The sequence below is a fragment of the Chiroxiphia lanceolata genome, chromosome Z (assembly GCF_009829145.1).
Source record: "Chiroxiphia lanceolata isolate bChiLan1 chromosome Z, bChiLan1.pri, whole genome shotgun sequence".
NCBI lineage: Eukaryota > Metazoa > Chordata > Aves > Passeriformes > Pipridae > Chiroxiphia > Chiroxiphia lanceolata.
This window is the reverse complement of record NC_045671.1, coordinates 38565103-38582444: the sequence shown is the minus strand read 5'-3', so window position 1 is coordinate 38582444 and position 17342 is coordinate 38565103. Positions and strand designations below refer to the sequence as shown.

At 41.5% G+C, this 17342-nt stretch overlaps 1 protein-coding gene across 1 annotated transcript in view; it reads right to left on the bottom strand.

The window, feature by feature from the left end:
* The window catches only part of MSH3 (mutS homolog 3), a 104109-nt gene that overhangs the window by 23523 nt on the left and 63244 nt on the right, over positions 1-17342 (bottom strand). Inside the window, exons 17-19 of the mRNA XM_032675236.1 lie at positions 16892-17008; positions 15141-15248; positions 3109-3223 (exon numbers count right to left, since the gene is read on the bottom strand). Coding sequence (XP_032531127.1) covers positions 3109-3223; positions 15141-15248; positions 16892-17008 — 340 coding nt within the window. The remainder of the gene's footprint in view (positions 1-3108; positions 3224-15140; positions 15249-16891; positions 17009-17342) is intronic.

Genomic DNA, 17342 nt, shown 5'->3' with positions numbered 1-17342 from the left:
AAATGAAGACATTGCTGAGTTTGGCAGTTCTTGACTGCAACACAAATACAGTGAGCAGACTCTACCCAATCTCCAGTCAGTAAGTGTATCTGACCACTGAAACCACATAGAAAGTTAAATCAGATGCAAGAACTCATCTCAGCTGTAAGAACGCATCTCAGCTGTAAGACTGCCTACTCCAGTGCCAGACAATTGCTCATACAAAATTAAAACTCATCAATGAATCTATAAAGCTTTCTCACAGCCCAAATCCAGACTAGGAAATTAAGTTATGCAAGGACATCACACAGGCACTCTTTTCCTTTCCCCTGGGTGCATCCAAAGAAATGCAGCAACTGATGAACTACACAAAAGTCAGCACACTCTACTGCCCCAAGGGAGAGGCATAGAGGGCAGGACAAGCTGTGTTAGTCACACTGCTTGGGAAACTTGGAACTGATCAGGTACTGTGAAAACAACAACCAAAAAACTCTCCATGGAAAAAGTCTCAAGATCTTTACAGATCTGACTTTTGATGGGGCTTTCATTCTGTTTATAGAGACACACATAAAATTCAGATAGGACTGTCACTTATGTCATAGTACAGAAGATACAGGCAATCAGAATTTATTATATGTAAAAAGCTGCTCAGCTTTTGCAAAGCAAACCTCATCCATACGGAAGTCGTAATACAGTCAAAACTCAGAAAATGCCAAATGCCACTATTGGGAATAAAGGATGAATGTAATAAAATGCACATGACTGTATGAGAACAAAATGCATAACATTCTAGTCTCCAGGCTATAGTTCTAATGCTGCTACTAAAACTTTGTCAGGGCTCAAACCAACACAATTTAAAACCAGAATGAGTTCACGAGTTCATCTGTTAAAATCCACAATCTGCCCAGGCTCCCTCCAACCATGCTGTGACACTGGTGGCTGGTTTGCAAATCCTGTGGTTTTCAGAAAGAACATCTACTGTTACATCAGAGCAGAGAACACATCTGTGAGATACTGGATACGAATCTCAGTGAATTATTGATATGGGTCAGAACCAACTCACTGTGAGCGTGTGTGTGTGCCTGTGGGGAAGGGCTGGCCCTGGACCTGCAGGTCCATGGTAAGGCCTGCACAGGCCAGAGCTGAAGGCAAGGCCTGCAGCCCACGCAGAGCACGTGGCGCAGCTGAAGGCCCTGCAGCCTTGTCAGTCGGGCTGTCAGTCAAGGCAGAGCTGCCTGGCAGCTCGCCCACACCACACCCCTGCAGCCTGGGACTGGCTACAGCACAACTCACCCGAGACTGGAAAGTGCTGGTGGGATAACATTCCTGGGAGGGAAAAACTGAACTCCAGAAATACATGGGATTCCATGTGGTCTCCCTGTCTCTCTCTTCTCCCCCTCCAGCTGGTACCATGTGAATCATCAAATCTTGTCGGTAACTGTTCTCCTCTCCTTTCTCTCCTTCTCTCTTTCTTTACCCTTTTAATCTGTTTTCTCCTGTTGCTCTTTTCCTTCTCTGGTAAGTGAATTAAAACCAATGAACTGTGTTTTACTAAAGCTGGTATATGGATAGTTTTTAGTGGGTGTTTCCTGTGTAATGGGTCTTTGTGCTGAATGTTTTAGTGAAATGTTTTTTTCTTGGTTGTATTTTACTCCTGTAAAAACTTTTTGCCAAAATATCTTATTTTTCTCACTAAATTAAAAAGAATTTCTCTCAGATAAGAGTGGGTGACTCTTTCTCCGGATGCTAATTAGAGGTTATAATGAACCAAAAGGCTTTTAAGAAGTCTTAAATAAAAATGTAACTGCACTGGGCAGTTCATAGCTTAATCTGGAACGCAACAATATCTGCCCTTAAAAATGCACACAGTCATAAGCCACCATCTTATTGGAATCCATGGCCGAAGTTAAAAGTTCTAAAACAATCCATGAACATTTGTGGAGGAGAAGGGGAATGGAAAAATAATATGTTTATTTCAGGGCACTGCAAGAGAGCTTTTCCTCAAGTTAGATATTTGACAATATTTCATCTGAAAGCATGACAGGAGATGTATTTTCCTGCTGATTCAAACACATCAGTTGAAAACTAGAGACATTTTACCACACTAGTTCCCACCCACCTCTTCTCTCAAGAAAGAGAAAACTCAACAGTAGAGGCAAAAGTGATTCTGCTATGATCACTTAATTTTGTAATATTCAGTATTTAGAAAGCCAACAAAAGAATGGGGCTAAACAGGGAAAAGTGGATGATGATTACTGAATGAAATGCTGAATTTTTTTTTAAGTGCCATCTGTTGCTTGTTTGGAGTTGACAAATACTTTTGAAAACATTCCCTGCAGTATTGCAAAATATCTGTATCATTGTTCAGTATAGAACAGCATTTAAAAATATTTCCCAAGAAATACATACAAATTTGAATGCTGTTTATCACAGAAATGTTCCACACTGACAGCTGTTTCATACCTTTTCCGTATTTACTACATAAAAAGGCAGAGAGAGCTCAGCGTTAAGTTGCAAGGATATCTTTAATATTCATTAAGAAGAGACAATATTTAAAAAAATATATAGACAGGTAAATATTTAATGAAAAACCTCAAATAGACAGGTAATTTAAAGGACAGAGTTTATCAGGAAAAAGAAGTCTGCATCACATTAACAATTTCAGAAAGAAAGGAAAACACTTAGTAGAGAAATGCCTAAAAAAATACAGGAGCAATCTTAGAATCAAGGTGCAAAACTGAGCCTGTCACATCTATTTTGCATATTAAAACACTCCACAATTTTGAGAAAAGATTTTGACAAAATTAAGACTCCTTCTGATTACACCATTAAAAACTCCATAATTATCCATTTGTTTTTCAAAAATAACCATTTAAAACATATTTTCCTAATACTGAGATAACCTTTCTTTTACTTATGCCATTAAGGTTGAACAAGGTTTTAAAAAGAGTGTCTGACTGCCAGATATCAGAAAAGGGACAAAAAAGATGTGGTCACATCTAGCAATATCTCTCTGAAATGCAACCAAGCAGACAGTTTTATGATTAAATTACTTATTTTAATTTCCTGGCCAAGAAGCTGATCCCAGACTCCTTCCCTTGAATGATTTTGAAGTATCTTGGTACTTACGGAAAGGTTAGTGGTATTTGGAACATACTGATCCTGTTCTCCCAGGAGTACATCAATTACAGGGTGCCTCCCATTTTTTATAATTATTTCTTGCCGATTATCTTGCACAACTGGTCTGCAAAAAAAGAAAATATATTAATTCTAATTTATTGTAACTAATTCTAATTTACTGCAACTAAAGCCTGCAGGAGGGTCACCTATGATGTAAATTTTTGTGAAAAAAACTCTCAAATTATAAAAATTAATTATTGACATTAAGCATTTCTAATGACTTCCTTACTTTTGATCAGTTACAAAAGAATATATTAGCAAATTGGATAAGGAAATTCCACCTTAGCTGCAAATTTGTCTACAAGTCTACTAATGGAACGTCTAATTCTTCACTATGTGATAAGTGATCTAAAGAAATTTGCTGTTCAAATGGGAGAATTAATAAAGTTGTTATATTGTGTTGACTGCTTAGTTAAAAATCATAAGTTAAGTTGTTGTGCGATGTCTAACCACAGGGTTCTGTAAGCTGCGGATGATTAACACAACGCAATGATGATTTGGCACTTTATGATTTAGAAGCTGTTTGTTCCAAGCATATTAATAGGAACCAATATGGAGGGGTCGACCACAGGGAACCCGGGTGATCAACCGTCATCCCGATGGAAATTTCCGGGACCACGGCCTCACAGAGACTAGTGACTTTAAAATCATTGGTGGACACCCCTCGGTAACGGCAATTGCCCGCGAAGGGAGGAACCAACCCGGGGTAGCTACTGGGGTAGGAGTTGGCCCGCGAGGAGGGAACCAGGCAGGATGCAGCCCGCGAAGCCTCCACCAATGAGCTGATGACGTGACTTTGGGGGGAGGTGACCGCGGAGGGTATAACTGGTGCTGTTTCTGTTCCCCTTTTCGTGGACGCAGCAGGAACTGGGGTTTCCTCCGGTCACCTGGCTGGCCATTTTTGCTTGTTGGCATTGATAAATCTTTTGTTACCTTGCAACCTAAATTGATAGCCTCGTTTCATCGATCACAATTGGTGCCGTGACTCGGATGAAGACCCCTGAGTGGTAGGACCACTTTCTGGGGAGGGCGCCCCCATCCCTTTTTGGATGGCCCTGGAGAGATCCTATTGTTCAGCCTCTTCATACCGACCTATTTATTAAGGCCATTCAAGCAAAAAGAAGGGTTTTCTGCAGACCTCTGTAATCTCTGCATGTGGGTCCAGACAACGTCCAGCTCAGGGAGGAGCTTGGACAGGTAATTGGTAGGCTCGGTTTGCGGGCCGGCAGCTGATTCAGGGCGAAGGCAGCTGCGGTGGTTGTCTGGTTGGGGTTGTCTGGTTGTCCAGCGCTCCTGCGGGGTGCTGCCAGAAGAGCGAAGACTCATCCAGGGAGAGGTGAGTGGTGCCCCTCCGGCGGTGGGGAGGGGGTCCTGGGGTGTGCCTGTGTGAGACGTTCTCTGAGAACGAAGCGAGTGAGGACCCCTCAGTAGTGCGGTTCCTGTATCCCGCGAGGGAGCAGGCCACGAACAGGGGGAAGCGTTTGTGATCTGAGTGTTTGTGTGTGTGAAAGAAGGCACCCCAGAAGATGGGTTCGGGGAAGAGCAAGGCTTCCCCTCCCATGGGTGGCTGTACGGTAGAGCAGCCAGGTGGTCCCTCCAGCAGTGGAGGAAGGCTCCTGAGAGAAGGGCTCAGGAGTAAGTATAGAAACTCGAAGCGGTACCCTCTGAGAGAAAGACAGTCTGCGCTAGGTAGCTGCAGCTCTCAGAGCGAAAGGAACCTTATTAGGGAAGTATCTACCAAAGAAAAAGAGGAACCTCTGAGTGAGGTTAGAAATAATGAAAAAGAGGAACCTCTGAGAGAGATTAGAAATAATTCTCTAGAGGAAAGGAAATTGGTAATAAGCGGCTTTGAGGCTAGGCTGCTGGGGATTCCACCAGATAGCCCCTTAGGTATACTATTGAGAAACTGGAGTAGCTACCCCTGCACTTTCCAGAGATCTAGGGAGAAAATGGTACATTATTGTATTGAAGTGTGGGGATGTAGAAAAATAAGAGAAGGTGTTTACTGGCCAACATACGGTACCTTTGAGAATTGGGTCTGTGAACTTCTAAATTGGTATGTTAGTGATAAAAGACCTTTTTGTCCAGAGGAGAGCCAGTACGCTGTTATATGGTTGGGAGCAAGTACGAATACTCACTTATTCCCTTTAAGAAAAAGAGAAAGCAGGTAGACTCTAGTGAGAACCCAGAGTCCTGGAGCTCCCCTCCACCTTATATTCCCCTTGTAATGGAGGGAGCACAACCACACCAAGTGCCCCGGTGGAGTTAGGGCGAGAATCCACCATCTTACCTTCTCAAGAGCGGGAATCCACCATCTTACCTGCTCAAGGGTGAGAGTCCGCCATCTTACCTGCTCAAGGGCGAGAATCCGCCATCTTACCTGCTCAAGGGCGGGAGTCCACCATCTTACCTGCTCAAGGGCAAGAGGCCGCCATCTTACCTGCACAGGGACGGGGAGCCGCCATCTTATCTCCTACCCCTATACATACACCAACAGAGAAGCCTATTGAGACGGTTTTAAGTTCAAATGAGCCTGAGGATTTTAAAGGTCCCCTTCCTCACTCTCAATTATACCCCCTCCAAGAGACAGCCTTGACAGGCAGGCAAGGCGGGATAGGGTTTGTGTCCGTGCCTTTAAGTTCCGGAGATGTACGGGCCTTTAAAAAGGAAATGGGAAACCTGTTAGAAGACTCTATAGGGGTTTCCGAAAGATTCAATCAATTCCTAGGGCCCAATATCTACACCTGGGAGGAAATGCAGGTTATTTTAGGAATTTTATTCACTGTGGAGGAAAGCGGGATGATTAGAGCAGCCGGAATGAGAAACTGGGACAGAAGGCATCAGCAAGAACCAGCTGCTGATACAAAGTGGCCGGTTGAGAAGCCCAACTGGGACAATCAGAGGGCAGCCAATAGGGCTCAGATGGATGACCTGAGAAGTATAATAGTGCAGGGCATAAGAGAATCTGTCCCTAGGGGACAAAATACAGATCGAGCATTTAAGGAATACCAGAAGAAGGATGAATCTCCCACAGATTGGCTGGAGAGACTGAGAAAGAGCTTCCAGTTGTACTCAGGCATGGATCCCGAAGACGATGTTATGGGACAAGCAGTGCTGAAGCTGAGATTTGTACAGGGATCGTGGGAGGATATTAGAAGGAAATTAGAAAAGAACAGAGATTGGCAAGCAAAGGGTTTAGATCTGCTACTGAGAGAGGCTCAGGAAGTGTATGTGAGAAGGGAAGAGGTGAAAGAGGAAGAGAAACAAAAGAGAAAGGAAGATATTCAGAGAAAGCAAACAAAAATTCTAGTAGCAGCTATCAAGGGAGAGCAGAAAAACAGTAGAGAACAAACTAGAAGAGAGTCCTTTAGATCTGAGGATAGTGAGCAGCCACAAAAATATAGAACAGCGAACCTAAGAAGGACTGAATGCCATCATTGTGGTCAGAAGGGACATATAAGGAGGAATTGCAAGAAGCGGTTGCAGGAGGAACAAGTCTTTTTAGAAGACTGAGGGAGTCAGGGGCTCTATTTGCTGGGGACCTGAACAAGCACAGAGCCCTTGATAAAATTAAAAGTGGGTCCTCAGCAACAAGTTGTCGAATTCCTTGTGGATTTGGGGGCAGAACGATCTACCTTACAACAACTCCCCCAAGGCTGTGTAATCTCAGCAGATAAAGCTCAAGTAATTGGAGCAAAAGGGGAACCTTTCAAAGTTCCTATAATTAAAAATGTTGAAATAGACGCTTCCCACAAGTTTGCCTTGGGAACCTTTTTATTAGTCCCAGAGGCAGAATACAATCTGTTGGGGAGAGATTTAATGATAAAACTGGGGATTAATTTAGAGGTGTCTGAACAGGAGCTAAAAGTAAAAATTTATGCACTAACAGCAGAAGATGAAACAAAGATCAATCCAGAGGTGTGGTATACCCCAGAGACAGTAGGAAAATTGGACATTAAACCTTTTGAAATATCTATAAAAGATCCAGAAAAACCTATCAGGGTGAAACAATATCCAATCCCTAACGAAGGAAAAGTTGTCCTTAAACATATTATAGAAAGATTATTAGCAAAGGGATTGCTGGAACCTTGTATGTCTCCCCATAATACACCTATTTTACCTGTGAAAAAGCCAGATGGGACTTACCGATTGGTACAAGACCTAAGGGAGATAAATAAATGAACAGTTACAAGGTTCCCAGTGGTAGCTAATCCATACACCCTGTTAAGTCAAGTTTCCCCAGAACACCAATGGTATAGCGTCATAGACCTGAAAGATGCATTTTGGGCCTGCCCCCTACAGGTGGAAAGCAGGAATTTCTTTGCCTTTGAGTGGGAAAATCCAGACACTCATAGAAAGCAGCAACTAAGATGGACAGTTTTACCTCAAGGGTTTACTGAGTCACCGAACCTGTTTGGACAGGCTTTAGAACAGCTATTAGAGTCTTTTAAACCTTGTGAAGGGGCAGTTTTAGTGCAATATGTTGATGACCTATTGATAGCAGGGAAAGATGTTGAAACTGTAAGGGACAAAAGTATCAGACTACTGAATTTCTTGGGTGAAAAGGGTCTGAAAGTGTCCAAGTCCAAACTACCATTCACAGAAAAGAAAGTGAAATACCTAGGACACTGGCTCAGTAAAGGGTGTAAGGGATTAGACCCTGATAGAGTAAACGGAATTTTATCTGCGCATGCGCCTAGGAATAAAAGGCAGATCAGGCAAATCTTAGGTCTTTTGGGGTACTGCAGACAATGGATAGAGAATTACAGTAATAAAGTAAAGTTTCTTTATGAAAAATTAGTCAGAGATGGATTGGTAAAGTGGAGCGAAGAGGATGAAGAAAAATTAGAGAAGTTAAAGGAAGATCTGATAAATGCTCCTGTGCTCAGTCTTCCCGACACTAGGAAGCCTTTTTATTTATTTGTGAACGTTGAAAGTGGAACAGCGTATGGAGTGCTGATTCAAAAGTGGGCTGAGCATAAGAAACCTGTGGGCTATTACTCAAAAATCCTAGACCCAGTCAGTAGAGGATGGCCCACCTGCTTACAAGCAATCGTAGCTACTGCATTATTGGTGGAGGAGGCAGTTAAAATCACTTTTGGAGGAGAATTAAAGGTGTATACTCCACATGATATCAGGGGAGTGTTGAAGAAAAGGGCAGAGAAGTGGCTGACTGATAGCCGATTGCTGAAATACGAGAGTATTCTATTGAATACTTCTAAGCTGGAGCTAGAAGTAACCCACTTGCAAAATCCAGCTCAGATCCTATATGGAGAACCTGAAGGACATGACTGTATACAAGTCATCAGCCTCCAGACTAAGATTAGGGAAGATTTGGAAGAAGAAGAGTTAGCTACAGGCGAAAAACTTTACACTGATGGGTCATCCAGAGTTGTGGATGGGAGCAGAAAGTCCGGTTATGTCATAGTGGATGGAAACACTTTCCAAGTCAGGGAATCAGGATCTTTGTCTAACACTTGGTCTGCCCAAGTTTGTGAGCTGTATGCTTTGTTGAGATCCTTACAGCTGTTGAATGGTAAGGCTGGAACTATATATACAGATTCAAAATATGCTTTTGGAGTAGTTCATACTTTTGGGAAAATATGGGAGGAACGTGGACTGATTAATGCGAAAGGTAGGGGGCTAGTGCATGAGGGCCTAATTAGAGAAATCCTAAAAGCTTTGAGAGGTCCAGCACAGACTGCAGTGGTGCATGTACAAGGTCATCAAAAAGGATTAAAGGCTACAGCAAGAGGGAATAATTTAGCTGATGCGGAGGCAAAAAGAGCAGCCTTACTGGTAGTGAATGAACAGGAATCAGAAAACGAACAGGTTCCCAAGTGCTTTAGTAATCGGGAAAAAGAAAAGCTATTGCAAGTCAGTGCAAGAGAGGAGCAGGGAAAATGGCTGTTGTCAGATGGACGGGAGCTGATCCCTAAAGGCCTTGCTCGTAAGATAATGAGAAGGTTGCACAAGCAAACACACTGGAGCACCCAGGCCCTGGTAGACCATTTTGGAAACAGATATGTATGTGTTGGAGTACATGATATAGCAAAGAAGGTCCTAGAGGGGTACTTGACGTGTAAGAAGGTGAATAGGGGACAATTGAGAGAGAAGATTAAAGGAGGTAGGGAACTGGCAAAAAGACCATTTGAGAAAATCCAAGCTGACTTTACTGAGTTACCGAAGGTAGGAAGGTACCAGTATTTATTGGTGTTAGTGGATCATCTGACACACTTTGTAGAAGCCTTTCCCACTGCAAGATGCACTGCCAAAGTAGTATCTAAGATTTTACTGGAAGAAATCATACCTAGGTATGGGGTAGTTAATATAACAGACTCAGACAGAGGGACCCATTTTCCTTCAAAGGTAATTAAAGAAGTAACAGAATTACTAGGGACTAAATGGGAATATCATACCCCATGGCATCCACAAAGCTCGGGAAGAATAGAGAGAATGAATGGCGAGATTAAAAAGCATTTGACAAAATTGATGCTGGAAACAAAAATGAAATGGGTCAAGTGTCTTCCTCTGGCATTACTGTATATCAGAACTCAACCCCAGATGGATACAGGTATCTCACCGTTCGAGATGATGTACGGTATGTCATATGATTTTGGGACTCCCATAGACAACCCAAAGGTTGAGGACACCCTCCTTTGAGAATATATTATTGAGCTGATGAAAAGGAGGCAAGAGTTAAGGAAAAAGGGACTTGTAACTCAGAGGCCGCCTCTAGACATATGCATACATAAATTCCAGCCAGGTGATAAAGTACTGATTAAGACCTGGAAGGAAACATCTTTAACTCCACGGTGGGAGGGGCCTTTTGTCGTTCTTCTTACCACAGATACAGCGATTCGGACGGCTGAGCGAGGGTGGACCCATGCTTCCAGAGTAAAAGGACTAGTAACAGACTGTGAGTGGAAAGTAACATCAAATCCTGGAGACCTGCAAATGAGGATCAGGAAAGTACAGACAACCGATGAATCCTGATGGAGAGAGCGTAAGACCTAGTCTGTATACTTTCTTCCAGATAGCCCAAGGACAAATTTTAAGGAAAGTGAACTTTGCCTCCTGGAGCCTAGAGAGACTGCCTGAACAAACCGGAGGCTCAGGACTGTATAAGATAGTTGGAACCCAAATGGTTTTACCCTTTTGTTGTGAGGTAGAGACAAATATACCAGAGGAATATAATCCACACGGAATACCCTGTATTAAACATCCAGAGTCTACTCATTTCAGTTGGGTAGTGTGTAAGTGTAAAAAGTGTGGCAAAAAGTGGCGTTGTGTTTCCATAAAGGGGTAATCTTATTGTATTAAGTGTAGGACGAGATCTACAGAATCTATAAGGGAGTAATTGGCAAATGCAGAAATATTGGGAGTGTTTTGTGGTTGCGAGTGGTTAGTCCCAGAGACTTGGGAAATCTACGAAACCAATTGGAACAGGGCACTGATAGAGTTGTGCCGAACTAGATTTTCCTGAAATTGGCCAAACCAAATCGAAGGAGACATACTGAACTGCTGGGACTAACTGACAGAATCCAGAATCTGGACGTAGATGAGTCTCATTCCGAATCAGTGGAAAGAGATTAGATAAACCGAGTCTATCCCCTGAAGAATATCACTGCTGCCAAGAAGAGCTTTGAGACCTCGTTGTTCCCTGCACAGGAACAGATGAAGGGAGGCAGAGGGGTAAAGAGTGTGGGGAAAAAGTGACTCAAAAGGAAAGCCACCGAAAGTGCAAAGGGAGAGACTCAAACAAAATGGGACCAAATTTAATAATCACTATTGCAATTGTGTTAACAAGTTCTCTGGGAAATGCCCACCAGCCATTTGAATGGACCCTAATCAGGTCTAAGGGTTCGGAGATTGTTCAGAAGGTAATAACAGCCACAGGTCCTAAATTTAATGTGACTGTTTGTGATCTGTTGATTGCAAGTATACCCCAAGAATGTGGTAAAGGGGGAGGTAAACCCTCTGTTACAGTAAATAAGGGAGCCACCTACTGGTGTCCAACTTCTAATCTGGGAAAGTCATACTGTAATTATCCTGGGCATTACCATTGCGGATATTGGGGTTGTGAAACTATAGCATCTGCCTGGAGACCTGAAAGACCTGACAAATATCTCAGAGCACAGTGGGGACCCCCACATTGTAAGCCACCTGAATTGGGAGGACTTGTACTTCCCAATGGTCCTTCCAATTGTGAATACCTACAGGTGCAGGTCCTAAATCACGAGGACCGAGGATGGTTGACGGGACGGACATGGGGAGTAAGGCTGGACAGGCTTTCCGCAGATCCAGGAGCGTATGTAACCATAAAGAAACAGCCATTAACTGTTTACTATCAGCCATTAGGACCTAATTTAGAAATGAAAACATCTCGAGACAACCTCCAAGAGAAAGAGAAAGAAAAGGTAAAGGAAGTCCCTGCTAATTTAGTGCCACAAGAATCTAAAGTTGTTCAAATTCCTCCTAATAAATCATTCGAGAAAGAAAGAGTGACACAAGAAGAAACTGAAACCTTACTAAATATGGTAGAAGCCTCTTATCGAGCTATAAATTACACTGACCCAGACATGACTGAATCTTGCTGGTTATGCTATGATGTGAGACCTCCCTTTTATGAAGGGATAGGGCTGAATTACACTTTCAGCTTGAGTGCAGAAGACGACCCAAGCCAATGCAGATGGGGAGAGAGAGATATAGGTCTCACAATGTCACAAGTCAGTGGGCAAGGGACATGTATTGGATATGTTCCTCCAAGTAGTGAAGAATTATGCAGTACTAAAATAAATGAACTAAGAAAAGGAACCAATAAGTGGGCTATACCATATCAGGGTGGGTGGTGGATATGTTCCAAATCCGGTCTAGTTCTGTGTGTGCCTCTACCCGTGTTTGAAAAGAATAATGAATTTTGTATTCAAATAACAGTTTTGCCTCACATGTTATACTGCTCTGAGGAGTCAGTTTTAGAATCCTGGGAAATAGATAAGCACAAAATACAAAAGAGAGAACCTATAAGTGTGACCATAGCGATGATTTTAGGGTTGGGAGCCACAGGCACTGGAATTGCATCCTTGGTACAACATGGCCACGGACTGACTGCCTTAAGGGCAGCAGTAGATGAAGATTTGGACAGGATAGAGAAATCAATTTCATATTTGGAGACATCCCTTAACTCTCTATCAGAAGTAGTTTTACAAAACAGGCGAGGGCTGGACCTGCTGTTCTTACAGCAAGGAGGCTTATGTGTGGTCCTAGGGGAAGAGTGTTGTTTTTATGCCAATCATTCGGGAATCATTAAAGAATCTATGACCAGACTACGTGAGGGAATAATACAAAGGAAAAGAGAAAAAGATACATCATATAATTGGTTAAATAGATGGCATAATCAGTTCCCTTGGCTAACAATCCTGATTTCAACCCTAGCAGGACCTGTGATAATGTTGTTTGCATCACTGATTTTTGGGCCTTGTATTCTAAATAAGGTTATGAAGTTTGTTAAAAGCAGAATTGAAACCGTGCAGTTATTAACAGTAAAACAACAACACGAGGATATGAGCGGGAAATCTTCTAGTGAAGATCAAGCCTCTCTCTTGGAAGTAGCTAGGGAGGCAGTAATTGAATTTGACCAGCAAATTTATGAGGAAATTAGGAGGGGGGATTGTGATAAGTGATCTAAAGAAATTTGCTGTTCAAATGGGAGAATTAATAAAGTTGTTATATTGTGTTGACTGCTTAGTTAAAAATCATAAGTTAAGTTGTTGTGCGATGTCTAACCATAGGGTTCTGTAAGCTGCGGATGATTACCACAACGCAATGATGATTTGGCACTTTATGATTTAGAAGCTGTTTGTTCCAAGCATATTAATAGGAACCAATATGGAGGGGTCGACCACAGGGAACCCGGGTGATCAACCGTCATCCCGATGGAAATTTCTGGGACCACGGCCTCACAGAGACTAGTGACTTTAAAATCATTGGTGGACACCCCTCGGTAACGGCAATTGCCCGTGAAGGGAGGAATCAACCCGGAGTTGGCCTGCGAGGAGGGAACCAGGCAGGATGCAGCCCGCGAAGCCTCCACCAATGAGCTGATGACGTGACTTTGGGGGGAGGTGACCGCGGAGGGTATAACTGGTGCTGTTTCTGTTCCCCTTTTCGTGGACGCGGAAGGAACTGGGGTTTCCTCCGGTCACCCGGCTGGCCGTTTTTGCTTGTTGGCATTGATAAATCTTTTGTTACCTTGCAACCTAAATTGATAGCCTCGTTTCATCGATCACAACTATATATCTCCATGTCTGAAAAGCTCCATCTCAAAATACTGAATGTTCTTCACAGAACAAAAAACGAAAAAGAAGCATGTTCCACTGAATTCTATTAATTCTTTTTGTTCTCTGCAACCTACTTTTTCTTTTCCATTGTAAACTGAATTGCAGCACTCAATGGAGAGGTAAATGCAGTTCCATGTCTCAGCAACATTTTCCTACCCCAGAAGTACAACCACTCTGAAATAAGAGCAGTAACTCATAGGGAGAGGGGCAGCAGCTCTGGGAAAAAGAGGATACTGGAATAAAGCCATAGAATTTTAAGACTGGAAATGAACTGATACTCTGGGTGGTCTTTAAAGGGAAGATGTGGGGAGTGGGAGTATGCAATTTAGAAGGAAAATGGAGATGAAATAAATGGCACATTAGAAACACAAAGCACTGGGGAAAGAGATGCAAACTGATAATGGCAGGTTTTTTCCCAGCAGTTGTATAGCTGAGATGAAACCAATATATAGACAGTCTTGAGCCTTATACTACCTTTTCAACAGCATCCCTTAAACCATTCACAGCCTGGAGAGTGGACACCCAAACATCAGATGATGGTCTCTGGACTACACACACCATCACCTTTACATCCCTAACGTTGCTGCCTGAGAGCCCTGATGCTGTAAATCATCTGTGTAAAGGAAGAGTGTCCCTACCCAGGGATCCTCAGATGCCTCTGAACTATGAGAGGTACTCAGCTCTCCCCCACAACTATGCAGAGCACTTATGCTCCTGACCTGGCTCACTAACCTACCTGAGGTTGAGCTATAGGAAACAATCCTCACTGAGTCAAAAAACATTCCTCCAAAATGCTTAGTATTACTATCCTAATCTTTCCTTCAGCAGCCCTCCAAAATTAATTAGTGACACCTTCCCTGCAGCTGAAGTTTCACTGAGAAGTCTCTTTCCAGCCAGTTTATAAGTTCTAAGCCATTCTAAAATTCAGTGAATTATTTAAACCCTGGCACAGTGAATTAATCAGACTTCAGTTTGTTTTCTCATCTGAGTATACAGAAATAAGTGAGCAATTACTTTCAAAGAGATTTTAACAGAGGCACATGCGATCCCAAGAGTCCAGAGGTGATCAATATCATGTTTAAAGATGTATAACAGCAGAAGTACATGTAAGCTGATTTCATTTGCCTATATGTGGGTCTCGGGCAGGGGCACAACTCATCACACCTGATCCCAGGTGAGGCATCGCCTCTGCTCTACAAGCTGGAACTAATATTTATCTATTATTTATCTGAAATACATCACTGAAACAAACCTCAAATACCTGAGAAACTGAGGTAGTATAAAGATATTATAAACTCAGATCTTACTGAGAAAAAAAAAATGAGAAAAAGAAGTCCATGTAAAGTCCAACATTTATTTATATATAGTGAGATATCATCCACTAGACTCAGGTCAAACAAAAAACATAATTTGTTTGTTGATTTGTTAATTTGACATAACATATAAAATTTGAACTGTAATGTTTACAGATTTGTGTTTTGCCCAGAAGTGTTGTTTTGCAAAATCAGATTACGTTGAAACTATTGTAAACAATTTTAATAATGCATTTTATCATAGTACAGATATTAAAAATCTGATTTATTTTAAACACCCTCTTATAATTCCCTTAAAAATCCCAAATAAAAATTAAAAATTGATTACCTGCAATAGTCTCCTTGTTTAGCCACCAGGGCAAGAGAGAACAGGCAGTCGACAGTTGCTAGGTGACCAATGGCTTTAGACACAGAGTGATAATGTTCACTGAAATGGCTGTACCAAAACAGGGAAAAGTAACAGAGGAAAAGGGGAAAAAATAATTCTGCACAGATACAGAAGCATTGTCAAAATACACTCCATGCAAGTTCTTCACAGAGCTCCTGTGGTTGCTAAATCGCTCTGAATTCTAATCTCTCAGCAGTGATTTAGGCTGCAACAGGAGAACACAATCTTAATCAAGATGGACTTTATGACATTCTAAGAGTGACTTATTTTTAAGCACAAAAAATCAGACAAAAATGAAATTCATTAGGTAGCATATTAAGGGTCAGCAGTTGCCTCAATGAGGTCTGCAAAAATGCCACAATTTGTCACAGTGGTAGCTGAATCCCAATCACTGGTTCAACTTCAACCATAAGTTACAATCAGAAAAGAACCAAACTAGAGTGTCCGACACAGGAGTTGTCTACAATTTCAATAAAGTATGGTATCTACAGCAGAAAATTCAAGAATTAAATTTCATTTTATGTATTGCTTCCCCAGCACAATAATGACGTTACCAGGGAGCAAAGTTTTGAGTAAAGTTCATTCTGTTCATCCTCAAGAATTTGTTTTCTCCCCTCTCCTAGTCTCAAAGGTACAATATAGAATACAAAACCAGCAGGGGAGCAAAGTTTAATAAACAAAGACATAAATGAATGGAGGAGTGGGAAAGAAGAGCACTTTCCTACACCCAGGTCTTTCCTTGTTGTCTGCTGTTATACAACATTATTGAAAACAGCCAAGGGAACATGAAGAGAACCATTTTCTTAGCACTGCACATGAAACACACCCAGAGAAGTGAGAATTGGAATGTTTTTCTAGTTTCTATCAAATTTAGAGAATTGCTGGGTTCCCACTATGGGGTAAATCCAGTGAGACAATTTCAGAGCGGACTTGCTAAGCTTTTGCAAACTATCATTGCATGGCAAGAGGAACAATTCCACCAGCTTTGCAATTCATGGAAGTAAAAAAATAACGGATAACTGGACGACTGAAAAATTAAAGGCATTCAGAAGTCCCAGAAATAATTTTTAAACTCCCATTTTAAAGATCCTTTGGCCAAATAGTCAAATTACACCACTAAAAACTCTGACCTCAGACAAACAGATGTGCCAGATGTGAGGGACAACAGAACTCCCACTACTTTCTAGCAAATAATCATAATCAAACTCAGGACAGTGTAAAAAATATAATTAATAATAACACTACTATATAATATTAATAAATAGTAGTACTACTTCAACAATAAAACTACTCGATTCAGTTTCACTCCGCTGTACTTTTAGATTCTTAATTATTTTAAGAAGAATTAATATTAATTTATTAATATATTAGAATAATAGTATTAATATTATATTATTATTTTGCTCTTAATAAAACTAATATCTTATGTGATATTAGTTTTCAAACTTTGAGAGACACCTTACATAATTAATAGTGTATTTTCATTAGAATGTGAAAATACAGAGATATCACTGCTAGTCTCAGGATTCAGACTTCAAGGTCCTGCCTTCAACTGCTTTAAGCAACATTTTAATTGACTACCTATAAGGTTGTTCTGTTCAACTACGAACTTCTTTTTAGATAAACATCTTTCTTTTTCTCCTCTTACAGCAAATACAATGATGAGGACGGGCTGTATTTTGTAAACTCACTCTAAGAAGTTCAGCCACTCAGCGCTGCAGTCAAGGATGAGCTTCTCCTGGAGCTGATTCAGATGCCTGTAATTTTCTATGATAAAAGGAGAGTGGAAGCGGCTCACAGCTTTTGTGCTGGAAGGGAGAGAAAAGCCAAACAGGAAATCAAGGTCACCAAGCAATCAGCTACACCATCTACATGCAAAATTGGAATAGTTTCCTTACTCACTGAGAGCCTTGAAAATGGATGATTAAGAAAAAAAAAAAAGTTCTTTTGTTGTGGTACCAAACTCTATTGATTCCACTAGTATTTATTGTGAATAAAGTGGTCAGTTACTACACCACTGTCCACTCACAAGGCTTCTGAAATGTTTTGCACAGTGTGGCATATATCATCAAAGTTTACATATTCCACAAAACTCTGTTCACAAAACACTGCCTAAATGGATGGCTTTTCTGTAGCTGGTTG